We start from the raw sequence: 26,509 nt of genomic DNA, 5'->3' as shown, positions 1-26,509 counted from the left end.
TACGTAAAGAGCACAAAAGTGATCTATCATTATTTCTACATTTGGCGTCATAACATGAAGGAGAGAGATATCAGTCAAAACACATCTATGCTTAGTAACGATATACCGGTCATCACGAGTGTACACACTCACAGCTTTAAAGTCGGGTCGACCGCCTCTGTAGCAACCTCCGAAATGGATTTGTACAAAACATCACTCTTTGTGGTTGGAGTCTCAGCTACATCATCGTTACCCGGTTGCAGATGTTTTGAATCGTCAACTTCATCGTCGCCATCGTCGTTGTTGTTGTTGTCAACATCGACGTCATCCTCGCCATTCTCCTCGAGAACACCGTCATCATCATCATCATCATCATCATCATCATCATCCTCATCATCCTCATCGTCGACCTCAGCATTACCTTCAACGCCAGCTTCAACATCATCATCTGATCCATCGAGCTCATCATCTAGTTCCTCTTCGACAACCACATCACCATCTTCAGGAAGCACTTCGTCGTTGATGGCTGCAAGCAAGTCACTCAATTTCTCCAATGTAAAGCTATCAATGTATACCTTCACGCTCTCTTCGAATGTGTCACGCATGCTTTGTAGTTCTTGAAATACCAGTTCTTGTACATTCTTATCATCGTCATACACAGGCTTTGCATCTGTCTTCTTCAATAACTCCACTACTGCATCCTTTAAGGCGCTAGGGTATTGGCTAAGCTTATCAATGACAACCAAATTGAACTTGATCGTCAATATATTGTATTTTTTATGATAACTAAGACTGATTGTCGAGTTAACGGGATCCAGTTTGTTATCGGCGACTTCTACCCTGTCCCGATATTGGTAATAACATCTCAATTCACTGGGGTATTTGAAATCGTGCAAGTTGTTGGATTTTTGCTCAAATGGTAATGATGTGGACGCTATGATAGGGTCAACATACAATGCTTTCAAATTGCTTAATAAATTCATTCGCGATTGCCTTTCATTCAAATCAAGGTTTTGGGAACTTCGATCACCAACTGACGCATCGGCATGATACTTCGACATCTCCTTGGGAAATGAGTCCCTAAACTCTTTTAAAAACACCAAATTGGAAATATTCTTTTTGGATGATTTTAATTCGAGTATGCGCTGCAAATATTGCTCAAAATTGGAATACACATTAGCAAATTGATATGGATTTGCATGACCATTGAAAGAACATTCCAAATTCTTTCCCTCACCCAATGCTAAAAGTTCGCCAATGAGTTCCTCCTTTTCATCAATTCGGTCCACAGATGGTTGCGAGCGAGTAACAATAGAGATCGGATGTGGTACATGGTGTGCACTGACATGTGAAAGCATTTGCTTATACTGTGCAGTGCTTTTTTTGTAGGGCTGTCTTGGTTTTTTAATCTTTTCTGCTCGAGGTATCCTCGTTCTCGTAGGTGAACTTGGCTCTTCACGCCTAATAGTCACCTGATATCTGGTCCCATTTGGTGATGCGACGTCCGATGTCTCTATTATCTCGTCTGTGATGTTTGTAATAACCGGAGGCTCATAGTTTGGGTCATTCAATACTTTTGCAATCTCCGCATCGTAATTGAATGGCTTGTTGTGATATCGTTTGAAAAATTCATCTTTTAAAAGTCCTTCCTCTTCAATGTAATTTTCAGTGGATTGTTGTTCTCGAAATTGTTTCAAACCATAAAGCATAGTCTCTATGGCTAATGGTTTACGCAGATTCTTTTTATTTCTCTCTATTATTCTGCATTTGGCACATGTCTTGTACTGCCTCACCTCCATAGGCTCATCATCCAATCTCTTTCTTTTGCACCTGCGGCATCTCCGAATATCACTTCTCATCATTTTGGTGTAGAAACGACAATCGTTGTTTATTGATATGAGTAGAAATTCACTCAAGCTTAGATCAATACACTGCGTCGATGAGACCTGCTGCCTTTCTTTTTTTTTTCTCTCCCACTGCGAATCTCGTTCAATATTGAATTTTTCACGATTAGGTCGATGATGTGAAATAAACGAAAATGATGCTAGTAGTTGATTGTGCCTGTCAAATGATTTCCAAGCTGTTGACAAGCTGATAGTTACTGATTGTAGCTTTCAATGGTGATGAACAATCTTTCAGAACTACCTTTCGTCGAATTTTTTTTTTTGCCTTCTTTTTTTTTTTTTTTGATACAAAGATTCAAGAAGTCACGTGTGCTTGATGAAACAATCGAAAAATGAAACGGATTTTATGACTGAACCGACGTCGGCTCTAGTGCAGTTGGGTGATGGGATGAAGAATACAAAGCTGTCAGACAACTAGCAAATCTGCACTTAAGGATGAGTTTGCAACCACTTTTCTAGCTACAGCTTTTTTCTTTTTTTTTTTCTTGATGAGACTTTCGCAACCAAAATTGTTTTGCGCGAACCGACTTATGGAAGCAAGATGTAACTTATAGAGCCGAGTTTTCGGATGGTGACACCTACTGATCGAATACAAGTTAGCTTTGCGCCAGTGGTGCGTGGTGGTTGGAAACAGGAATTATCATGTGTAATAAAGATGGGGTACTTATTCATAAATATCCAACAAAAAGCTTCTAACGTCATGTACTCTGGGGGGGGGGGCAGTAGACGGTTAAACCCAATCATGAAGGTGGTGAGATAGTAGCACCTGAGAGGTGATACTGCTCCTTTGATCAAGCTGGTACATTGCAACTTGTTAATTCGATTAAAGTTTGAATTTTTTATTTATTTATAGTGATTCGTCACTGTCCCAGCTTCAAACTTGATTGTGCGGGGTATCATGGCTCGGTAAACTTTGGGTCTCTTGTCTTTAAAAAAGACAATATTTGGTGTAAAAGCGATATAACCTTTATAATGGCAAAATTCAAAAAAAAAAATTAAAAATTATTGAAGAGTACGAGATTCGAACTCGCGCGGTAAACATACCAACAGATTACTCTTGAAAAGGAAATTAATCCTCCAACTTAAGTCTGTCACCTTAACCAACTCGGTCAACTCTCCATATTTCACAAAATTAATTTTTCAATAAATTACTTATGAGTTATATATCAGACTAATATTTAAGTCAGGTTCCACATATTTATTATTTCGCACGAATGTTTCAAGACCTCGTAAACCACCCCCCCTCGACCCAACAATAAGTCAAGAATTGAAATCACAAGAAATTTTTACAACCAAAGCCAAACGTAAACACTCACATTAAAATAACTACATCGCTACTGAAAATATTTAAAACGAGTAACTACTCAATCTCTAAAGTCTTGATTCTGCTTTCCTAATTGCCATTTCGTAATGTTTCAAGTCAGAGTCGGTGGTACATGAACCTCCACAAACAACGATCACCAAAATATCATCTTGCTGCAAATGTGAAAGGCTCTTGTATAACAAATCTATTCTATCGTAACACACGGATAAAGCAGCTCCACACGCAGGCTCCACTGTCTTGCCGCAACATCTCTTGTAAGCTACACATGCACGGAGTGCATCAAGGTCGTCAATCACTTCCAAAGTTGTATCTATTCCTGCCAGTTTCTCATGGAAGTAGTCTAGTGATTGCTGGGTGGTATATGAGCAGGCTAATGATGTGGCTAAAGAATTAACATTTTCCAATGTGATTATGCTTTTCGCCTTGATTGATTCCCTAAAAGTTGGCGCCTGTGCAGTTTCAATCAATAAAATATCTCCTTGTATATTGTTGTTTACCATACCTTGATATATCCCATTGTATAGTCCACCTCCACCAAATGAACACACCATGCTCCTGAGGTTGGTCTTATTGGATCCCAATTGCTGATTAACTTCGTCCACTAATGAGGAATGACCAGTCCAGATTTCGGGATTATTAAACGGATGGCAATAAATGGAATGGATCCCATCCGGTGCTGAATCAATCAACGTTTTCAAGTAATTGTCAGCTTCATAGATTGAATTACCAAACAAAATGACTCTAGCGCCATACTCCTTCAATTTCAGTTGTATAATAGGTTTGGCAATAGTGGGAATAACAACAGTGCATTTGACATTGTAGAATTGGGCCAGGTAAGCAGCAGCTAATCCAGCATTTCCACCACTCGATGCAAACACATGAATGTTGGCCAAGGATACTCCCTCAGCTTTAGCCTTGTCTATAGATTGTTTCACCAAGTAACCAATTCCTCTCAATTTGAAACTACCTGAAGGTTGCTCGCTTTCATTCTTAAAAAATACCCGACATGGTGGTTTGTGAGGTAAACGGTTTGTCACTTCAATTAAACTTGTTTTGATATATGGAACGGTGCTTGTGTTTGATTGTGTATTTGGCTGCAAATTTGACGTAGACATGTTGAAGTCTTTTGAAGCTTGCAAAGAGAAAGGAAGAAGAAAATGGGCTAGTGACACTTCGTTTAGATTTATAACATAAGTAGAGGAAGAAGTTATGATATTTATTTGGTGCCGTTTGGGGTTGTCGAAGTGGAGAGTATCTCACTCTCCTCCCCTAACGGCACTTTCTGTCTCTATCTATCAGAGTCAAAAGTAAAAAGCGCCACAAGGGGGACACTTTTGTGACTCGGTGTAAGAAAAAAGGAAAAAAGAAAAACAGAACAAAGGCGGAGTTCACTCGCTTTTTTGACTCGGTGCTTTTTTTTTTTGACATCAAACGACAATTGCGAGCCACAAATAACCGAAAATTCCCTCAAGATGAGCTAAGGGATAGTATTTAAATAACATAAAGGTTTCTTCGGTGTTTATTTCCCAATCGCAACTGTCCTTTTTTACAACCGAAGTTCATAACACTCCACTTTTGGTTCTAGCAATGATCTAGTTTGTTTGCAAGAGGGGGGAAATGCAGATGGAGAAGCATACGATCTATGGACTTTCACATCCCCCCCTGTGGTATTTCACCATCAAGGCATTCAAGGCATTTAACATCATTATATAGAATCGATGAGTGCAGGGAAAACTGTCACAAAGTGGACAAAACAAGGAGATCCATCCTTTCTGTGTAATGAGCAGTATCACCTCTTCGAATCAAGCCGAATGAATGAGTGAGTGACTCGAACTAGCGAGATAATGCACTCCCCTTTGCTTTAGAGTCCTTGAATAGTGCCATTTTTTTTTTGCAATCTTGCATATGTGCAGCAACCTCACCAGCCATAAATCGAATGCGCAAAAAAATGAAAAACGAAAATAATAATTAACATAAGAGCGACTCTCAAATTCATTGCTCTTCTTCTTCGTGTTTTGAAAAATCTTGGCAATGATTTGTTAGAGCCTACCACAACCCAAAAAGTCACACTCCTAAACATACCACTTATCAAACGTGCCTCATCAAGACTGTCACCCAGGGATAGACAACCTATTGTGTTTAACCATACCTACACACTGCCCCCAGTTGCACAAGAGCTTACCGACCCCCACGTTTTTTTTTTTTTTGTTTTCTCAATGGCATCACCAATTCTATTTTCCACCCGATCCGAACATTTTTCGATATGGATTGTGCTACGAAGTTTCCTTCTTACACTAGCTACAGCTTACTCCTCACTATTCAATAGAGATTTCTATACCTACAACAACATTTACTTGTTTCTGAAATATTTGAAGATTTCCATTCTATTGTTTGTCCTGTTGAATGGGCCGATTTTTTTAACCAAATTGGTTATTGCATCACTCAATTATATTGGACTTGTGCATATAAATGGAGCTGAGCTTATGGATCAATATGAGTATTTTTTCAAATACTACCTCAATCTTAGTTACTTCTTCCTAGCATTGTATTCATTTTTCGATAAAGATGGTGAGCAATTGTTTATGTGCCAATTGAGACATCAGGATGAACTAAATGGTACTCATTATAGTGAACATTACTCCAAGTTGCCGCTGCATCGAGTTGAACATGAACTGGATTGGGTCTCAACTTATAAAAGCTTGTACAATTTTTCACGAGAGTTTCGATTATTCATCAGAAGATACACCAACGTGTATTTATTAAACATGTCGATGTTTATTTCCATTCATTTCTTTCCGGAAAAGATATCATCAACAGTGTTGGGTTTCATTGCATTTCAAACATTCTTGGATAAATTGGGGACAGTTTTCTCATGCTTATTTGTCGCTGTGTTACAAATGATGGATGTTCATTACACGATACGAGTCTTGACGACATTTTATGGAACTTGGAACTTGGCCGAAGATTTGCTAATTCCATACTTTGATCGTGTACAATTTACCCCATTGGAACGGAAACAATGGCTCAAAACTCGTATAGGGGTAGTTTTCGGTATTGGATTATTTTACTACTTGGCCATTCTAGAAATTCCACTAATATCAGCCGTGTTGTACTCAAATGCAATCTTCAACATGGGTTTCTTGATCACTACTTTTACCACGGAGATGCCCGACAACTTGAAAGATATGGCAACATGGTCCATCACCGAAAGTGTTTGGGATGGACATGCAAAATTCTTGGAGTAACAAATTCTGAGTGATTGTTTTTGAACGTTTATGTTTATTATAAATAGAAAAAATTACAAATACAATGCATACATATATATCACCACTCGGTCAAACAAACATGGGGAAACTCTACTTCCTCTTTGTTGTGTTGTCCACCTCTGAAATTGTATTTACAAGCGTATTTTTTAATGGGGAACCACCAATAAATAAGCATACAAGCAACGTAAACCACCAACACAACACAGAAATAATTCATACCTTCGGCTGTAACAGGGTAGTATGCTGGGAATGAGAAAAACACCAAAACAAACACCATCCACGCCAAAAGGACCCAATTGCAAAAAGCACCTACTTTACCCAACCAAAATGGTCCATGACGAATTTGACGCCTTCTTACTAATAAACAGATTGTTGGGATGGCATAAGCAATGACCAAAAACGAAACACATGCCAATGCCGTGGCTTGCAATGCAGCATCGGAAAACACCAATACTGAAACAATACTCACAATAACCGTTGAAAATAAATGGGCATACAATGGGCCACCAGTCTTTGGATCAATGATTGACAAGTATTTGGAACCTGGCATACCATTGTCTCTTGCGAAACTCCAACATAATCTAGCTTGCCATGTTTGACAAGCAACGGTACATCCTGAAGCAGTGAGGAAAACCAATGATCCCAAACACGTAGCACCAACCTTGTTGTTCAATGCTTGGTAATAAATATCAAGAACTGGCATACCAGTAGTAGAATTGATAATGGTATCAAGATTACGAATACAGAAAAACATGGCAATGGAATATGTAAATGCAGTGGTGAAGCCAATAGCCACTGTTGATAAAACCGCCTTGGGAATATCTCTTTCTGGCTGTGAAGTTTCCTCACTCAAATGGGTAACACTATCAAGACAAGCAAATGACCAAGCTGGGTTAATTAACCCCACAATAAATGCAATACCCTTTGATGGCCAGCCTGTACCATTTGTGAATTCAACAAAGACAAAATGAGGTGAATTGTAGTTGCCTCTTGAACAAACCAACACTGTAATCAAGATGATTGTGTATGAAGATAAACTAATGGTGAAGATACTGTTTCCAATAAATGGTAGGAACCGATGCCAAACATTAAACAAAAACAAAAACCAATTGACAATATTGTAAATGATGAAAATCTCCCATTTCTTGGTGACATGATCTGGATGGTTTAAATTCCAAAATCCCAACAACTCCAAAGCCAATGCCAAACACATTGATGCTGAAGTGAAAATGGAACCACCCCATGATATACTACCAGTAATATAAGCCCAAAAACTAGCATATCTTTTTGGCGCCAATACTCTTGCCCAAACATATTGACCACCAGCCGAGGGCATAGCACTAGCCATTTCACCCAATGTTATAGCAATACAAACAGATACAGAAGCAACAATGAGAATACCATAAACAATCAAGATGGGACCACCAGATTGGATACCAGTAACCAAACTTGAAGAAATACCCAACCAACTGTTTGTCAAAGAAAACCCAATCATGGCAAGGCTTAGGTTGGAGAAATTCCTCTTCATCTCTCCCTTTGGAGCATCCAATCCATCTTTAAATGAAAGAGTGCTTTTGCTTTCTTCAGCTTCAATGTTTTTTTCATTCTCTGGAAATGAAGAGATAAACTCTTTATCATGAGATTTGATGCTACTCATAATTGTTCAGCTTAATCTTTTGGGTATCAATGGTAGACAAAAATGCGAGATAATATGTTGAATAGATGCAAGACTGAAAAGAGCCTGTCTTTTAAGTTGTATGCAATGAGTGAAACGTGTAGATCTTGTGGTACCTCTAAGAGAAAGAAAGATTTGATATTTGGAGAAATTTTCAATCGTACTTATATACGATTGGAGTATATATAGAGAGAAAAAAAATTTAATCTATTTAATTTTTTATTGAGAAAGGCTTTTTAAGGCGGTTAAATTGAAAAAAAAAAAAAAAAAAAAAAAAACAAGTATAATTGACTTTAGGGTTCTTATACTCAATTCAGATATCCTCTACACGGGAAAGAAGAGGGGATTAATGAATACATACGCAGTATAGTTTATCCTCATATGTGTATTCATACTATTTAGAATCAGTTAATGAATATTGAACTATACAATTGTAGGCATCAGTATCAGTCCAAACGCATCCATAGAAAAAGAAACGAATAATTGACAATCGTTACACAAACCAATGAGAAGAAGTAGAAGAAGAAGTCTCAGAGTCAAAATCAAAATTCAATATTAGTTTACAATAAACACTACTATTACTCTATGCAACGGGTAAAGTTTTCCTTGTTGGGGCTTCTTAAACCACTCACTTTGCAGACTGTAAATTGCTATCGAGTTGTGTCATATGTTGATGGATTTGGATGTTAATGCACTCGTAGATTCAAATACCATATTAAGTACAAGTGCGTGGATCGCTTACCGTAAGCGTTAAAGAATTGAGTTTCTAATCATTGTTGGCTTCTATTGTAGACTATTATATAGGGGCTTCAAACGGGTATGAGATCTGAAATCTCTGTTTTGAGATACACAAAGAACTATTTCAATATACGATATGCACTGCGGAAGAATCTAGTCAGCAGTGTGGATCCATAGGTTTAATATACTAAGGTGTTTGGATCTCATTGTTTGATAATCCCAACGGTGTATTGTATTGGAGTATAAGTATCTCTTTGTTTTGATTTCGGAAAAGTTCTCGTAAAGTTGTAACCACATGCAAATTATCACATGAAAATAAAGACACAAAAGAAGAAGAATTCGTTTCCAATTGAGATTTTAAAACGCACACGACACTAAAATATTCATGAGTTGTAGAGTTCTTATTGGTGAATGGAAGACTAAAATCTATGGGGGAAGAAGACGATGGTACTTTCTCACTTGAATTGCCATGTGTGTGTCATCTTTTGCATTGAACCCTAGCTTTTAATCACATTATGAATGGAATGCGTCCAATTTCAGGTTTGTGTACATTGGACCTTGCATAACAAGTACGAAATTACGAAGAGCTAGACAATTTGCTCTACACAAGATCCAGCAAGGACTGTTCCTCCTCTAGCATTCAACCAGAAGACTGCCATTTAATGGTTCTGAAACAACCTTTTGCTGGGTGGGGTTATATTCTGTTTTTGACGAAGCAGCTTCCGTTGAGTGTTTCTGGCTACAGAGAGATGACTGATATTAGCACCTTTAATAGTTATTGAGGCACTTTCTGAACTCAAGAAGATATCGCGGTAGCGATTTCATAACCGCCCAGAGAGGATCTAAGCTTCTTTTGGATTTTCGTGTAAATTAGCCATCCTGATGTGGTTTGCACACAAGCTGGCAAAGTGCAGCTCAATGTGCAAATGAATACAACACTTAGAACATTCCCACTCTATAAGAATCAGCTCATCAATAAAGGTTAGTCACCAACTACTACTACTACTACTACTACTACTACAACAACAACAATGGAGGCTCTTACAAAAAGAAAATATTTGCACCTACTGACACCTCTCTTTCATTTTATAACAATCCAGACAGGTTCTTAAAAGATACAATTGGTTTTATTCTATCCATCAACGCATCGCATTTAATATTGATTGAAAAACAATGGTCATATAAATATTCACCCATTAGAAATCAGGTTTAATCCTCACCACAGCGAAAGGAACATTCAAAAACTGAAGCCTTGTAAAGTGCGTGGGTTTGACTAACCGTCAAAGCTAAAGTGATGTTTTATAGACACCAATTATAATGCACTGTCTATAGTGATGGAAAACTTTTTGGACAAAGTTAAAGAAGAAGAAGAAGAAGAAGAAGTTGGTGGAAAGAGTGAAAATTTTCTTTGTTGTTAAAAGAAAGGTTGATGAGATTTTCAATTGCATCCACACATCAATACATTACAACCGCTACTCTTACATTCTCAAATAATTGTCAATTTTTGTTTACCCAACGAACGCAATACAGTGGAAAGACAACACATATACACCAAGCAACATTTAACATTGTAGACAATGTTTGCTAATAAGCTGAGTGGACCCACGTTTGGTGGAGGGCTCAATTTTGGTCAGCCACAGCAACAACAGCCACAGCAACAACCACAGCAACAACCACAGCAGCAGCAGCAGCAGCAGCAACAACAACAACCTCAAGTCACGATTGGTTCAACAACACAATCCACAATCAATCCACCAACATCACTAAACACAACCCAAATTGATATCACTGCTTCTTTAGACAACTCCAGCAGCGACAAAATTTTAAAAGATCTTTTAGAATCTGCTAGCAACTTGCCCAAATCACACATCAAGTACAACAATCTTGGATCAATACGTTTAACTTTGGATGAACTTGAACGTAAGTCACAACAGTTGAGAAAAGAAGCGGAAGCAGATTGTGCTAGTGGGAACAACAATAACAACGCCAAGGCACATTATCTTTTAGCTGGTGCTGGTGTTGTTGCTACTGGTGATATCGAGGATGAATTAAACAAGATTCAATTTCCCAAATCTACTTCCTTTTACCAGCCTGCAAGTGCCGAAACCGTTGAGAGTCACCTCAAAAGAAGGAAAGAAGAAAGCATATTAAACACAATTGAACAATCATTTGCTGTAGCTTCCAATGATTTTGACAACTACATCAATGCGAATATCTCCATTGATTGGAAGGCAAGAAGAGAACAACTAAGAAAGTCAATGGGTATTAAAGACAGTGCCAAGTTTAAAGAAGAGGCAGCAAAATTATCAGTTGTATGGAAATCAACTTCAGCAGCTGCCAATATTTTCACACCATTAACCACAACAAAAACTGCCTCATTGAAGCAAATATCGCGAGAGAAGTTTGAAAATTATGCTCAAGTCATTTATGCATTGAATGAATCACGTCTTGTTGATGAACCTTTTTCATTGTGTTTAAACTTTTACGAATTGAATAAATTACAAGATGATTTGAAATCTAAACAAGTTGCTGAAGCTTGGAAGATTTTGCAAAATCTTACCCTGGAAAAATTCGCCAAAACAAGTCAAGAAAAAAAATTTGCCAATTATGATGAAGTTGATTTACAAAATGAGATACTGTTGAAAAGTAAACAATTTTTGGAGGGCCAGTTCTTGAATTATATTGAACACATTTATGTCAAGCATGAAAAACCACAAAATTTTCTTCCAGGAACTAATATCAATAAAGTATCTTTCTTCATACATCAGGTGATTCTCAAAAATGAACCTGAGTTGGTCAACAAAACATTACTAGTGAATGGAACACCCATTTGGGCATTGATTTACTACTTGATGCGTGCTGGTCTATATGCCGATGCCAACGAAATTGTCACCAAGAATGGAGAATTATTCAATAAATTCGATAGGAATTTCCCTGTATACATGAAATCATTTGTCAATGATCACAAATTGTCATCAAATCTTGGTGAAAGAATTCATCTGGAGTTCAGTCAGCAATTTCAATACATCTTAAATGATATTGATACCAGTGTCAATTTCGATCCTTACAAGTATTCAGTCTATAAAATCATTGGTAAATGTGACTTGAGCAATCCATCGCTCCCTCAAGCAGTTAATCTAAGTGTTGAAGATTGGTTGTGGTTCCACTTATCCATCATCAATGAAAGCGAGTCATCTATTTTTGAAAATTATTCATTAACCAATCTTCAAAGTAAAGTGCTTCTGTTGGGTGCAAAGTATTTCACATCTTCCAATAATCCCTTATACTTGAAAACATTGATTCTAACAGGTTTGTACGAGTTGGCGATTCAATATTGCTACGATTTCATCAATGAAGCTGATGCAGTGCACTTGGCCATTGGGTTAGCATACTATGGTGCACTCCACGTTTACAACTCAAACAAAAATGAAGTCATTTCTGTAACCAATAACAAGTATGAGATAAATTTCGGCAGAATTATTGGATCTTATACAACTGCATTTAAAATCAGTGATCCTAAAGTTGCTTGTGAGTATCTCATAACGATTGCCTTGGTTGATGCACAACTCTCACACGATGCATTAAAGGAGCTTTTACTTGTGACAAGAGAATTTGGTGCTCTCATTGGAGAGCTATACCCTGAAACTGGCTTTATAGAGCCGGGTGTTTTGGAACTTCAACGCAAATTGATTGGGTTGGAAGATATAAATGCATTTCAACATGATATTGTCAGAGCTACTGCTATCAAATGCGAAGACGAAGGAAGAGTTTTTGATGCATTGTTACTTTATCAACTTGCTCGTGACTATGAAGCAACCGTTTTGCTCATGAATAACAAATTGGCTGACATAATTGCCACCAGCGAATTGGACAAATCCATTTCAAGTGGTGGTACAATTGACAACAACTTGGTTCTACTTTCAGAACACATTTGGCGCAACTTGTGCCAAACCAGCTACATTAGCAAAGTTTCTCCTCAAGCTAAACAAACTTGCGATTTGCTCATTTCAATAATCAAGATTCGTGATTTGTTTGTCAAGAGACAATGGCGCGAAGTGATTGCCAAAATCAACAAACTCGATTTGATTCCAGCTGATGCACAGGATGATTTACTCAAAGTTCGAAGTTATAGTGACTTGATAACCAATAACAAGTTGGATGAAAACTTGGTCAAAGTATTGCCGTCACTACTTGTATTGGTCATGACTTGCATATCCAATTTGAATTACGAGGTCCTTGCTAGGAAATTTCAACCCTTAAGTAGTGAACGAGAAGAATTGAGTCGTTGGAAAAAGATTGCTAGAAACTGTGTCGTTTATGCGGGTATGGTGCAATACAAGATGCCAAGAGAGGTGTACAGTTTATTGATTTCTTTAGAGGCACTGTTATAGAAACATATTTTGAATATAAAACAAACTGAGTGAGTTATAATGTAGTGAATATAGTGGCGTCTTCTTTGGTGATGAGAATTTTTATTTGTTGCAAAATTGCATGAGCCACAAAAAAAATTAAAAAGCAAAATCCCAAACACACATCATCTCCCACTCGAACCCATGTCCAAAAAGAAGCTAAATGCATTTGAATTCCCCAAAAAGTTTCAAGATTTACCAAAATCACTAAACTCCTACTACATCCCTGAACCAAACGTAATCATCCAAGACCAAATAATCACCATCAACAATTTCTTCAAACCAGACTTGTGTCAAGACTTGATCAAATCTTTTGAAACCAAATTGAATTTGGAAACAACTCCACTCATCAAAAGCAAAGACTATGCGGCAAGATACAATGATAGAGCACTAGTAACTGATTTGAAATCAGCCGATACATTATGGCAATATATGAAACACATTCTAGCATCAAACCCATACGAGGATCCGCAATTGCAGCAGGAGGTTGTTGACATTTTTCAATATGCAATTGGACTAAATCCACAATTGAGGATATATCGATATACCCAAGGACATCATTTCGGTGCTCATTATGATGATTCAGTAATATGTGAAGTTCCACCAGACGGTAGATCCAAGGGTAAAACCCAATGGACACTACTTGTATACTTGACTGGAGATGATGAGTTCAAAGGTGGCGGTACAATTTTTTATCCTGATGATGGAAGTGATGTACTAAATATACATCCAAGTAAAGGATTGGCATTGTTGCATAAGCATGGCGATGCTTGTTTACGACATGAGGCGGAGTTGGTGAAAAAGGGTGTAAAATGGGTTTTGCGCAGTGATGTTGTATTTCCGATGTGAAAAGGATTTTTTGGTGGTATCTCTTTGACCTTTCCGTGATGTTGCTGAAAGAAATTGACCTGGGTAATCCTTTTGATGGAAACTAACGTGCCTGTTTCATGGTATCTCTTGAAGCTCACTACTTTATGAAATAGAGTACTCACAAACGACGATAACTCGGTCGGGAACACTTGAACTTCGCTATTTCGTCGCTTCACTTGATGCAAAACAAGCAAAATGCGTACGATAAGCGAGCTTGTATATAAATCTAGATTAGATTTGAAGCAAATCAACACTTCAAGACATTGCTTGTTATTACTTAGATTTTTTTGAGCTGGTAGGGGTCTGCATCTTTGAACGCGTGTAACTACAACGTTTTGAATGGCCCATTTATATGTGGTCGAAGCTAATTTCCTTTTCAAAACGCAAAGAGTTTGAGAATTTGCGAGAAACTTTTTTAATTCGAATGTAGAATATCTTTGGTTGAAAAAACAGTGGTATTCATCAACACAATCTTTGTATTCATTCAATTGAATGGTGATAGTTAATTTGCCATCCGGAGCACGCTTTTTCAAAGTGTGCTCACGTCACTACCACCAGCACGCTTACTGGTGTAAACACTGTTGCCTTTCTCTGCTGATTGTGTAACGTCGTCTCTTTCGGTCATTCAACTCTCATTTCCGCTATATTCGCTTGTGTGATCTCCTACCCTATTATACATTTTTCTTTCCCTAGTGATTTCGTTAGTAAGTGGATAAAGAGGATTCACCAAACGTATCTGTCAATCAAATCTTTCGAATGATTCCCACTCAGTGTTCGAGTAGATTCTCTTGATGCAGATTACTTTCTTCTCCCCCTCGAAATCAAAAACCACATACGATTCAGTTTCAGCACGGCATTAGGCAGCCTCCAGAAATGGTAACCAAGTGTATCACTGGGGAGAGTAGGGGACGACTTATTCATCAAAATCATTTGTGGATGGGCGTTGTAAGGACTAGGCGCATCGATCCACCAATCAACAGAGTCTTTCAGGAGGTTGAAAAATAATGGAGCGGTTGACTTGATATGACTCAAACGTTCATTGATTGAGCCAACATCCAATGATTGCAAAGTCTGATGGCTCTTTAGTTGCAACGCCTTCAAATTCAGAAGACTGAATTCTGATAGCTCGGCTAAGGACAAGTTCAAAAGTTTAGGAGACTCATCATCAAGTTCATTCATGGGGAGATTGATGTCTGGAAACCATCTTGTGGAATACTGATAAGCCTTTGGAGCATGGAAATATTGAACATTTCTCCAATGCATCTCGAGTAAGCATTTGAGAAACCAACAATGGATAACTTCTTCAAAGGTGTTTCGAATTTGAATTCTTGTGGAAAATCCTCATTCCTAGAAACGGTGATGCTCAACTCGAAAATGCACCTTTCCATTTTGGGTAGGGAAACACGAGTAAATCGACTTGTCATTAAATTGGGGTGCAAATGGTTGCAAAAAAAGTTACGATTGTAAATGTTAAAGTCATTGATTGTAAAATGACAGAGTTGCTGAAACAAAATTCGAACAAACAGGAAAGAGCATTTGAAGTAGTTGTGAATCTATATGAAGTGGGAACAGGGACAAGACAGAGAGACGAGCTAGATGATGAAGACACTGTAAGGTCTTTCACAAGTAAACACAATAATGTATTTGAGTCAACAAAGAGGTGAAACCGCCATCGAGGAGTAGCCCGAACCTTGACAAATTGTCATTCAAGACATATTTGAACGAATTCACGATGATCTGTGCCAATTAGTTATATGTTCTACACCAGAAGAGATTATCAATATTACACAGAAACTACTTCCCAGGCAGTCAAAAACTCAACAATTGGAAAGGTGGCCGAGTTGGTCTAAGGCGCTAGACTCAAGAATTAAGTTTCTTACAACTTAATAAGTTGTGATTTCTAGTATCGTAAGATGCGCGAGTTCGAATCTCGTCCTTTTCAATATATTTTTTATTTTTTTCTCTTTCCGAATCACTTGCTTATTTTTTGTTTTAATTTTTTTGCAACTCTTGTTTACTCTGAGGATTTTTTTTTTTTGTAAATGCATAGCATATACATACTGTGACCTGAGTAAAGAGATGCTTTATATATCGGTTCAAATCCGCAACAGCGTGATCGCTATGTACAACAAGCTTTATATAGATTCAGATTACCATTTGTTATGCCCCTCGTTTTTCACCTTTTAGAGGAGAAAAACTTTGTAGAATCATCAAGAACACTGTCATCAGTAACAAGTCGATCTTTGACCCATTTGCTCAACTTATTCTGCACCCGCGGTTGTTTATATCTCTTGTCAACCAAGTAAATCAACGCATAATCGTTACCATGTCGGATACAACGACCAATGCTTTGGTTGATTGCCTTCATGCATAAGTTTTCGTAATACTCATTGGAGCTTTCTTTGGCGCTTTGCAATGAGCCACCTTTTGCCAAAACTTGAGATTCAATGAATGCTCGTTTAGCAATTATTTCACCCAGAAATGCATTGGGGTATGGCAAACCAATCATGATAACTGCTCGAGCTAGATTGTCTGAAAAGTTGATACCTTCGGATAGTTTCCCACCAACAACAGATAATAAGAGAGCTCCTTTCTCTTGTGAAGTGATAACATTTGAGTATTCAGATAACACAGCGTCGACATTGGAAGAGTTTGTAGGTTCTTGGAAAATGGTCTTGAAAGCAGTTAATTTTTGAAACAAGTTGGTTTGTTGCCAGTATTGTACCACTTTGTAGAGAAAATTATAACTGCTGAAGAATATGACAACACCATGAGGAACCACTTTGCAGATTTGTAAAATAAATTGTCCCAATTTTTCCATCTGTGACTTATCTTCCCGTCTATTGTACAGAAAATCAAACTCTATGCCCCACTTGTCAATTGTAAATACTTTCAAGTTATCGTTTGGAACAATATGCTGGCACGAAAATGCCTTTATCTGGTGCTGTGGAACTTGCGGCATTAAAAAGTCGGTAAAGTCTGTCATTGGTTCCATTGTACCTCCACAAAGCAATACACATTTAGCATCCGCCACGATTTCATTAAACACTATGCTTGGATCTAGTAGCATATATCGAAGTTGAAACTCGTTTGCAATTTTATCCCAATAAAATTTGCCTTCCTTTCTAGGGTTGGTCAATGCACGAAGAAATTTGGCAATTTCAAAAAGTGCAGGTGAGGAAGCACCTGGTGAATCTTCAGACTTTTCTATATAAGATTCAATCTTGTATGCAATTTTGGACTTGGTTAAATATTCGTCTAGTTTATGTATGTTAACCAAATCACCAGTAGAGTCCTGGAAAATATCCTCTACTTTGACTTCTTTGCCAGGTGATACTTCTTGTGACTCCATAAACGTGGCCAATACTTTACAAATCTTTGTCAACTTGATAATATTGATTCGATTCCCACTGTTCAATCTCTTGGCAAATTTCGTCAAGTACACTTTCAAAGATTGCATAACTTTGTGAAGTTGGCGGACTGAGATTTGAACCGAGTACAATGATGTAATCGAATCAATAACATTATGTGCTTCGTCTATGATGATGATTGCATCTTTGATATCGAGCCCCCATGCATCACGTGCAGATTTTTGAAATAGCAATTGATATGGTAATGACACCACTTCAGCAGACTCTAGACCCTTTCTAACAGAATAGTATGGACATGCGTGGAGTTCGGTACCTAAGGTTGCAAGGTCTTCAATATCACGAATTCGTGATAGACTTAAATCGGAAAATTCTTTGACTAATGATTGGTCTTTTGTTAAATACGTGCAACCCTCTTTGGTTTTCTGTAAATCTATGCAAGCGTCGTTGATGCTTTGATCACCGCATTTGGATACTTTTTCATTGACGCACAATTGCTTTCTAGACCCTATTGGTAAGTATTTAGTCCTCTCCGTCAAATCATCGAATGAAGAATCAAATGACGTGAGCCGTAGTTGACTTGAAAACTGATTCAATTGGGAGTGGGTTCTTGATGAGAAGAATATTTTGGTTTTGCAATGGTAATCCTTTGCTTCATTTTCTTCACGGTGCATCAATCGATTAATCTCTTTGTTAAGCTTGACGTTTTGTGCTTCCAATAAATCAGGTCCGCCATCACTGTGGTAATCATCAGGCAAAAATGTTTCTTCTTGAGTGACTTGTCGCCTTTTGATCTTTTGATGAGTCGTAAATTCTGTTCTTACTTTATCACCATGGCTTTGCTCTACTTGATCTAAATGTTGTTCAAATTGTTTAAGTTTGTCTTTTGATTTATCAACTATGGAGCTTCTATAGGCATTTTTCACCCACTCTGGTTCATCATCACTGCTCTCCTCGGATTCAGCATCAATTTCAAATACATGGTTTCTCTTGTAATCTCTTAGCCAAGTCATGGTAGAGCATATGATTGACAACGTTTTCCCCGTTCCTGTCGGACTTTCAAAAAGACCAATTTTGTAACCGTTCTCGATGGTGTCGTATATGGCATCCATGAGCTTGAGTTGAATGTCATATGGGGCGAATGGATGGTGGTAATTTCGTCGTATGCTTGTTGGACACATTTTGCAGTAACCGATGTACAATAGGCTGTTAGTTGTACATGCGTCGTATAAACAGTGCAAGAAGATACTTTAATATTAAGTAGCCTTGAAGGGTAGAGTATCTAGATGGATGCTGATACTATCCCACAACGCGTCGTGCCAAATAAAAAGAAAAATAAGTCCGCATAAAATATATATTCAAACCTTTTAAACCCACAACATTGACCCAAAAAATGTCAACCATCGCGGACATAAAATTAAACCGGGTTGACCTCGCATTGGCACGCCATGACCCTATTCAGTTATCGGATAATCTCCAGCTAACATTAAACCTGTATACAGAGTTGACTATAGTTGAGCCACGAAACCCCTCGTATCACAATGCCATCATCAAGAATCAACATCGCACAGTATTAAATACCAAGGAAATTTTTTCTGTGGGGACTATATTGTACTCGGAAGCAGTTAGTAGTTTACCAGTGGGCCGATTTAAGGACGTTGTGTTTAAAAATGGTGATGAGCCTTATAATATCACTGTTCAAGATCCAATCATTGTTGAACATCAATGGACTTCGATCAATCCACATACAAGAGATTCGTGGTTAGGAGTATTGTTCAACACGGGAGAAGTCTTGGTGTTGGGTAGAGAAAATCACAATCAGATATACAACTACAAAATAAAGATGAATGTTTTTGAAGCATTGGTGAAATTATACGATATTCCGTTTCATGAAGGGAAATGGTATGTTAGTGGCAAAGAGTTTAGGCAATTGAAAATCAAGTTTTTTGCATTTCATGAAAATGAGTTGGCAGTTGTTGACTTGGATAACCGTATCACAATTTTTGATTTCAAGATGAATGTGGTGAAACAAATTGATGTTGAAAAAGTTGTTGCAAAAATATATTGGGTGAAGGACACCTTTTTGATTGTTGGAAAGGATAATTCACTACTGGTGGCTACGGATGAAACACGAGAGATTTATCCAGCCCAGCAAGGTTATTGTCAGAAAGTAAAAATCACACAGTTTAATGGCAAGAGTTTGATTATTGCTGTATTTATGTCGAAAGTCGTGATTTTTGCAAATGACAACATCTACGAATATGATACAGAAACTTGGTACACATGTACGTCTATTGTCACCGGAATGGGCGAAACATTGCTTATTATGTTGGCTTATGAAGATTCAACTATTCTCACAATCAAGTTTGATAGAAGTTGCATATCAAAGGTGGCTAATGACTTGTCATGGTCATTGTTCAAGGATAGGGCATTGAATATGTTTCAAATGTCCTTGGAAGATGCCACAACAGAAGGCAGCATGATCCTACATGGCATTCAACCAATTTCCGACAAAATACTAGCGGTGGTGTACAAAGTTTTACCCAAAAATGCACTCCATTTCAGAATACCGTCTGAACTTAGTGTCAGTTTGACATTTATCCAACTCGAATCATCTATGGGGCTGCTCAAACACCCAGTAATCAATACATCTATTGCTAAGCTTGCCTGTTTCTATCTTGAAAATTTCACAACCATCCCAACGGTGATTGATGATTTGACCATGTCACAAATGGACAAGATTGATGTGTTTGTACCACAACTACAAGTATTTGTAGATGAGATGTTGCAACCCAAACAATTGCCACAGCCTGAAACAATAAGTGGTGACTTGGAGCAGGATTTGATTAACAATTTTGTTCACAATAGAGATGTTGCCGAGAATCAATTTAAACATTGTTTGTCAAGACTATTATTATTGGCAGTAGGGAGTATCCAAAACTCCGGTAATGAAATGGCCAGGCAGTTGCTTACACGAGTCGGGTTATTACAATTCAATCTAAATGAAACAATAACTAGATACATTGTGGAATTGTTATTTCGAATATACCGCGACAAATATATTGAGAATGAAGTTGATAGATTTTCATTGCTAGCGTTAGGAATGGGAGTTGAAATGAAATTAAATGATTTGGATAAAGCTAAACTTAAAGTAGGTAATAACCTAGTTGAAGAATTTGTCATTAATTTGAACGATGATGACACCTTGATCAAGACTAATATGATTTGTTCAACACAAGGACGTTTTTGGAGGTTTTGCGACTTGACTAGGATACCAATTGTTGATGGAAAAACCAAGATGGATGAATTGGCATTCTGTAATTATTTATATGGTGATTTAAATGCACCGATAGTGGATACACTTCGACGTGTTATTGATTATTGTCATATTAATGGAAACAGAACCTATATAGGACAATTTTGAGTAAGAAGTTTGGGACGGCTGTTGCGATCTGTGTTATACAAAGGTTGCTTGTTGATACAATCGTGATTTTCATGCTGTCTTCAACTAGTTGTAAATGAGTATTGTAATTTACGAGAACTGAAAGTATGACACAAAACGGATCATCTTTTCCGAGTTTGTCCATCCCCACAAATCGGATTAATTAATTTTGGTTTTTATTTTTATTATTATTTTTCAGCAAAAAGACCCCAACGAGTAACTTTGAGAAAAGTCGAAACCCTCACTAAAGAGATTTATAGGACAAGCTTGGCTTCCGTAAGAAGTAAACTACCTCGCTAGTGTCAAGCTGTAATTTTCTTGATCATTCATTTCGAATTTTACGAAGCAGAATTGGTGGAGCTCAGCATCTCAGTAGATCCTTTTGTTAACGTATAGATTCAGGTCAAGTACTTCAAACGCTGAGCAAAAATTAGTCTAGAGATACATATACGTTAGATTGCTTCTTCTGATACACTCTACGTCATGTTGAGGCAATTGGGGACAAGGTGGATGTCTTCATCGTCTTTTCAATTTTGTCACGTCATTTTTTTTTTTTTATTTTGTCTGTTGTACATAACTTTTTGTGGTTGAGGTTGAAGCAATAGGCCATTAACCTAGATTAATTAATATGCTGAGTAGTGTAAAAAAAAGTTGGGTGATGAGCTTTCAAAGTTGCATCTAAACTGCTGGCGTTGTTATCGAAAAAATAGTTGAGTGGAGGTACCTAAATCCGAGTCAACTTGAATGAACCCGCTTATAAGGTTTCGTCTGACCTTCAAACGCTTTTTACCCCTCCTCCTCCATAACGAAAAAAAAAAACGAAAATGCACAAAGAATGTATTCTAAAACAGCTGAGCATTCTTTAGGCTGTGGAAGATGCTACAACAGTAAAGTAATGGGAGTGCCTCTTCCATGTATTCTTCCCACAAGGAGCTATCTTGAAGTCATTGAAGGAGTTCCGTTGTGGAAGGTTTAGGTGCACTTTGGGTTTGGCTTTGTGAGAGGTAGAATAGAGACAAAAGTACCTCAGCTTGCTATAGCTGTCGGTGGTCCATGATTTCCGCTAGCATCAAACGCAAAGTGTTTTCTACTGACTTACCTAATAATCGCAAGTGGCATTTGACTGCGTAGATAGTATTCCTCATACTCATGTCCAGCCAACCCTCTTCTACTCCTTTCTAATTTCTCGCTGTAATTAAAGCTTACAGTGCAAAGAGAACAATAACAAACAACAAACAACAAACAACAAACAACAAACAACAAAAAGAGAAAAAGAGAAAAAGAAAAGAGAAAAGAGAAGAGAGAAAAGAGAGACAGAAAAAAAAAAAAAAAAATAAAAAAAAAAAAACAAAAAACACTCAATTGTTCTCTCCCTCCCCCAATCGCATTGGAAGTGAACCAAACAGAGTAATTCCTTATACAACTAACCCCTCATCCATCCATCTATCCATAGATTATCAACACATTAGACATACATACACACGTACACACACAGAGATAAACAACTACTCACATATATCCATCCTTAGACAGACAATAGCACCACCACTAGACCCAAAGCTCTACAAAGAATAATGTCTGACGAAGTATTTTCTGGCGGAGCCACTACTTCACAACACGTGGACGCTGAAGATGATGATCATTTTGAAAACACTACTTTCAAGTTGAAACGTACCAGGTCTTTGGGTTTACTTGATGAATTCATCCCAGAAAAAGTTAAAGAACAAGCGTTGGAAACTGGGAAATCGCCGAGAAATAACGACAATGGCGGCGCCAACACAACAACAACAACAACAACAAATGCATCAACAGCAAATGATCAGCTGGATATTGCCAACAATCAAAACAGCAATCAGTCAACTTCTGTATCGTCTTCACCTTCACCAGTTGCCTCTCCTACAACAACGTCCGCTTTGAATGTACAATCTCCGGAATTGATCCCATACGACGACACTGATTTAGCAGCTGAACCTTCACGCCATGTTGACTATTTATCACACCAGTGGGATGTATCAGAGATCTCCAAGTCATGGAGATATGTTGTATCAAATAAACATGATGTAGCAAATGCTGCTCGTTTGGAAAATGCATCTTGGAGAACGTGGGCACAAAGAAGATCAAATTTGAAAACAATCAGTCCTGAAGTGGTAAACTGGGCAAAGGATACCGATGTTACATGGCTTTATGGCCCAATATTGAACAACAATGGTGTATCCTCCAATGGTGGTGGTGATGGACATCGAGGAACTGACGAAAATGAGGATGACATAAATCACGAACCCACTGCCACAAGTGCTGTTGCAGGAGATATATCAATACCCAAAAAACTGAAAAACAAAAATGCTCCAAAGCCAATTTTAAAGAAGCGAACTATTGAAGAATCAATTATAAGTCACACGAATTTGCTTAAATTGGAATTGGCATCAAGTATTCACCAAAAAAAGAGAGAACAACAGTTGAAACAACAACAACAAGAGTCACAAAAGCAAAGTCAAGGAACTGATGAGTATTTTGATTACAATGCGCTTCTGAATAAACTAAACAGTCAGTATGCCAATAACCAAACTACAGCAAACACAAATGTGGCAAAATTTCAAAATTTACTCAACTCAAAGTCAAAATCAAACTCAAATGCGTCATCACTGGTTACTGATACAAAAGAGGGCGATAAACCTGGGCATTCTGTATCAAAAGAATCCGCTTTAGAGCAAAATGTAGGAGAGGAAGAGGACGATAACCAAGAAAGGCATATTCACTTTAATGATGTTGTCCAACAGTGTATTGCGTATGACTCATTTTCAGATGATGATGAAGGAGGAGGTAGTGGAGGAGGCTATAGTGACTATGATGATACTGATGAAGTGTATGACGACTACGAAGACCGAGTGAATAACAATTTGATTAGAAGTCATCTATACGAAGGTGACTTGGAAAATGACGAGAGTGAGGACAATGAAGACGATGATGACGATGATGATGACGATGACAATGATGACGAAGGAGGGTTTTTCTTAAAAGTGAAATCCAACTCAAATCCGGCATTGAAATTGGCCCAGAGCCAAAGTTATTCACCATCACTGCAAACACACACTCAATCTGATATAGAATCGTTGCCACCGCTCAGACGATGCACATCAATTAAGCCATTACCACCAACAACTTTGAATTATGGATCAGATGAGGATTCGAGTGATGAGGATTATCCATACACTTCAAGCTTATCTCATAATGTTGGCAACGATATCAGTAGAGGATATGATTATTATTATGATTACAATACGGTGTATCCTAGCGATCCTTACCAATATCAAGGTTACCAAACACCTGATGTCGTTGATGTTCCTGAAAATTTAGATGTGGGGTCAAATGTCAATTATGATTTGATTGATAATAGTAACGACATGGCGATTGGTACATCAGAACATAGCGAGCATAGTAGTGGACATGCCAACCCCGCGCAATATAATCAGTCCAATGCTCATGGTGATGGAGATGTGTCACCTACATCGCATAGTTCACCGACCTCACCATTAGCAGGACCCAAGGCACCTGTATCACAGTTTATACCACCTGCATCTACTTCCACATCTCACAGCCCCCACCAACCTCATTCTCAAGCTATGCACATGCCATTCCAGTTGAGTGACTCTGAAAGTGATTCAGATGAAGAAGAAGAAGAAGGATTGAGCATAGGCACTCGAAGGCTGAGCCAAGCTTTGGCAGAACTGATTTTCCATGGACATAACCCATTAACAGAGAATAAGAACTAGAGGGAATTAGTGCGTGGGACTCACGAGTGCTATAACCCAGAATTATAGTGGTGTAAACATAGATTTGAAATAAATGAAAAAGATCTATCGAGTAGAGAACCAATTTCTTCATTTGAATAATGTAGTGCAACCAGGTTCAAAAACGTGCTTTCCTCCGACGCATGACGCACGATATTCTTTTTTGCGACATGCACTAAAAGGTTGTAAAAAAAAAAAGAAAGAGTACAATCCCGCCCCTCTAGATTTCATTCTTGCTATTTGTGATATATACCTTGCCTTCCTTTAACCACGAGAGACTTACACCCTATACCATACCAGCTGACCATTTCCTCAGTACTACATGCCGTTTACAGTATTGCCACTTTCAAGTCACAAAATAACGCCGTCTCCACCAGACGACGATGGGAAATGTGAACTAATAGGTACATTTTCACTCCTAACTCAAGCATTTCTTGGATTTATTTGTCTATCGAGCTTGATAATCAAAAGATTTTATGAGCATCCTATACGACGAACGTGGCCTGTGTGGAGTTTTGATGTGAGTAAGCAATTAATCGGGGCATTGGGTGTGCATGTGTTCAACGTTATCTTATCAGTGATCAAAACTGCTCCTGGGTTCATGGTGTTGGTGCTAAAGTACAGTAGCGGTGGCGGAAATGGAAACGGAAACGGAAACGGAAACGGAAACGGAGGGGATGAGATAGATGACCCAGATAAAGATGACCCTTGTGATTGGTATTTCTTAAACATTGTGTTTGATTGCACTATCGGAGTGTATATCCTCTATTTGGTGTTTAAAGGAGTAAATTACATTTGCAAACGAATACTCCATATAACTCAGATAGAAAGCGGTGAGTACGGCGATGCAAACAATCCGAGTTGGAAGGCATTTAGTAAACAATTGGCAATTTACTTCACTAGTTTAATGATTACCAAATTGATCTTGTATGGATTAGTGGAGATTTTTGAACGTGAATTACTTTGGATTACATCGCATATATTACTAGGTTGGCTAAATGAGTATCCCGATGAAGTGGAAATTTTCATTGTTATGTTTATCATCCCCATATTCATGAATTGTTTACAATTAATTCTTGTTGATAATTTTATTCGAAATCAAGTTTGGTTTGAAAGTAACAAATTGATCAAATTTAAGTTTCCTAATTTCGACGAAGAGACTGCTAGTACTAGGCAGCGTGAAATCGATGAGGTATTGAATGAAGAACGGGAACGGGAGGAACGCCGATGGGGTGGCGATTATCACGGAACTGGGAATGTAAATGGGAGACACAAGAGTTATGGATCTACTGCAACAAACGAGTGAAATATATAAATAGATGCTGTGTATTTTGAATATATACAAGGTTCGAAACGTCTTTTTTATATATACAAAGCTGAAAAGCTTTCATCAAACTTTTATAAAAGGTTTCGTAGATGACAAGTGAGTAGCAAAAGATTCAATTCTTAACTGGATTGGGTGTAAAGCCATAACTCTTCATACATGAAGTATACTTTTCAAGAATTGATTTGCAATCATCACTTTCAGCACCATGAAACAAAAGACATTTGTCTCGTTCTTTTCTTTCATCAAGACAGACACAGCATGGCTTGGGTTTTTGTTCGGATGAGGAGGAGGAGGATGACATTTGGGAAACTTATTTTTGGCAAGATGTAGTGTGGAAGAAAGGTTTTGGGTTAACGATTAGGAAAGATTTTCGTAGAAAACTGTGTGTGGGTTGGATCTGACGTGATGTCATTTATTAG

General features: G+C 37.9%; 12 protein-coding genes and 1 non-coding gene across 13 annotated transcripts, besides 1 other annotated feature; 6 read left to right on the top strand and 7 right to left on the bottom strand. All coding sequences in view use genetic code 12, as the record gives it.

Moving 5' to 3' along the window:
- Positions 1-128: 128 nt before the first annotated feature.
- Positions 129-1,841, bottom strand: CPAR2_213950 (uncharacterized protein; the record flags this gene model as incomplete). The annotated part of the gene is made up of 1 exon (XM_036810374.1): positions 129-1,841. One exon carries the CDS (start codon positions 1,839-1,841, stop codon positions 129-131), a length of 1,713 nt encoding a protein of 570 aa, XP_036666917.1.
- A 1,048-nt stretch (positions 1,842-2,889) lies between these two features.
- On the bottom strand, positions 2,890-3,002 carry CPAR2_it_cp_Leu(UAA)_17. Its single transcript has 2 exons — positions 2,965-3,002; positions 2,890-2,935 (listed from the first exon to the last, which is right to left on the bottom strand). It is a non-coding gene; the product is annotated as a tRNA-Leu (tRNA).
- A 252-nt stretch (positions 3,003-3,254) lies between these two features.
- Positions 3,255-4,322, bottom strand: CHA1 (Cha1p; the record flags this gene model as incomplete). Its single annotated transcript, XM_036810373.1, has 1 exon — positions 3,255-4,322. One exon carries the CDS (start codon positions 4,320-4,322, stop codon positions 3,255-3,257), a length of 1,068 nt encoding a protein of 355 aa, XP_036666916.1.
- A 1,101-nt stretch (positions 4,323-5,423) lies between these two features.
- On the top strand, positions 5,424-6,452 carry CPAR2_213930 (uncharacterized protein; the record flags this gene model as incomplete). Its single annotated transcript, XM_036810372.1, has 1 exon — positions 5,424-6,452. One exon carries the CDS (start codon positions 5,424-5,426, stop codon positions 6,450-6,452), a length of 1,029 nt encoding a protein of 342 aa, XP_036666915.1.
- Positions 6,453-6,531: 79 nt separating this feature from the next.
- Positions 6,532-8,130, bottom strand: HNM1 (Hnm1p; the record flags this gene model as incomplete). The annotated part of the gene is made up of 1 exon (XM_036810371.1): positions 6,532-8,130. One exon carries the CDS (start codon positions 8,128-8,130, stop codon positions 6,532-6,534), a length of 1,599 nt encoding a protein of 532 aa, XP_036666914.1.
- Positions 8,131-10,463: 2,333 nt separating this feature from the next.
- CPAR2_213910 (linker nucleoporin) lies at positions 10,464-13,277 on the top strand (the record flags this gene model as incomplete). Its single annotated transcript, XM_036810370.1, has 1 exon — positions 10,464-13,277. One exon carries the CDS (start codon positions 10,464-10,466, stop codon positions 13,275-13,277), a length of 2,814 nt encoding a protein of 937 aa, XP_036666913.1.
- Positions 13,278-13,439: 162 nt separating this feature from the next.
- On the top strand, positions 13,440-14,144 carry CPAR2_213900 (uncharacterized protein; the record flags this gene model as incomplete). The annotated part of the gene is made up of 1 exon (XM_036810369.1): positions 13,440-14,144. The coding sequence occupies one exon, from the start codon at positions 13,440-13,442 to the stop codon at positions 14,142-14,144; it is 705 nt and encodes a 234-aa protein (XP_036666912.1).
- Positions 14,145-14,963: 819 nt separating this feature from the next.
- Positions 14,964-15,428, bottom strand: CPAR2_213890 (uncharacterized protein; the record flags this gene model as incomplete). The annotated part of the gene is made up of 1 exon (XM_036810367.1): positions 14,964-15,428. One exon carries the CDS (start codon positions 15,426-15,428, stop codon positions 14,964-14,966), a length of 465 nt encoding a protein of 154 aa, XP_036666911.1.
- A 563-nt stretch (positions 15,429-15,991) lies between these two features.
- Positions 15,992-16,107, top strand: a tRNA (tRNA-Leu).
- Positions 16,108-16,341: 234 nt separating this feature from the next.
- Positions 16,342-18,714, bottom strand: CPAR2_213880 (uncharacterized protein; the record flags this gene model as incomplete). The annotated part of the gene is made up of 1 exon (XM_036810366.1): positions 16,342-18,714. The coding sequence occupies one exon, from the start codon at positions 18,712-18,714 to the stop codon at positions 16,342-16,344; it is 2,373 nt and encodes a 790-aa protein (XP_036666910.1).
- Positions 18,715-18,926: 212 nt separating this feature from the next.
- On the top strand, positions 18,927-20,957 carry CPAR2_213870 (uncharacterized protein; the record flags this gene model as incomplete). Its single annotated transcript, XM_036810365.1, has 1 exon — positions 18,927-20,957. One exon carries the CDS (start codon positions 18,927-18,929, stop codon positions 20,955-20,957), a length of 2,031 nt encoding a protein of 676 aa, XP_036666909.1.
- A 1,592-nt stretch (positions 20,958-22,549) lies between these two features.
- REG1 (protein phosphatase regulator) lies at positions 22,550-24,745 on the top strand (the record flags this gene model as incomplete). The annotated part of the gene is made up of 1 exon (XM_036810364.1): positions 22,550-24,745. One exon carries the CDS (start codon positions 22,550-22,552, stop codon positions 24,743-24,745), a length of 2,196 nt encoding a protein of 731 aa, XP_036666908.1.
- Positions 24,746-25,085: 340 nt separating this feature from the next.
- CPAR2_213850 (uncharacterized protein) lies at positions 25,086-26,069 on the top strand (the record flags this gene model as incomplete). Its single annotated transcript, XM_036810363.1, has 1 exon — positions 25,086-26,069. One exon carries the CDS (start codon positions 25,086-25,088, stop codon positions 26,067-26,069), a length of 984 nt encoding a protein of 327 aa, XP_036666907.1.
- A 133-nt stretch (positions 26,070-26,202) lies between these two features.
- COX17 (copper metallochaperone) lies at positions 26,203-26,391 on the bottom strand (the record flags this gene model as incomplete). Its single annotated transcript, XM_036810362.1, has 1 exon — positions 26,203-26,391. One exon carries the CDS (start codon positions 26,389-26,391, stop codon positions 26,203-26,205), a length of 189 nt encoding a protein of 62 aa, XP_036666906.1.
- Positions 26,392-26,509: the final 118 nt, after the last annotated feature.

This window comes from Candida parapsilosis, contig 005809, assembly GCF_000182765.1.
Source record: "Candida parapsilosis strain CDC317 annotated contig 005809".
Taxonomy (NCBI): Eukaryota; Fungi; Ascomycota; class Pichiomycetes; order Serinales; family Debaryomycetaceae; genus Lodderomyces; species Lodderomyces parapsilosis.
This window is presented reverse-complemented; position numbering and strand designations above follow the sequence as displayed.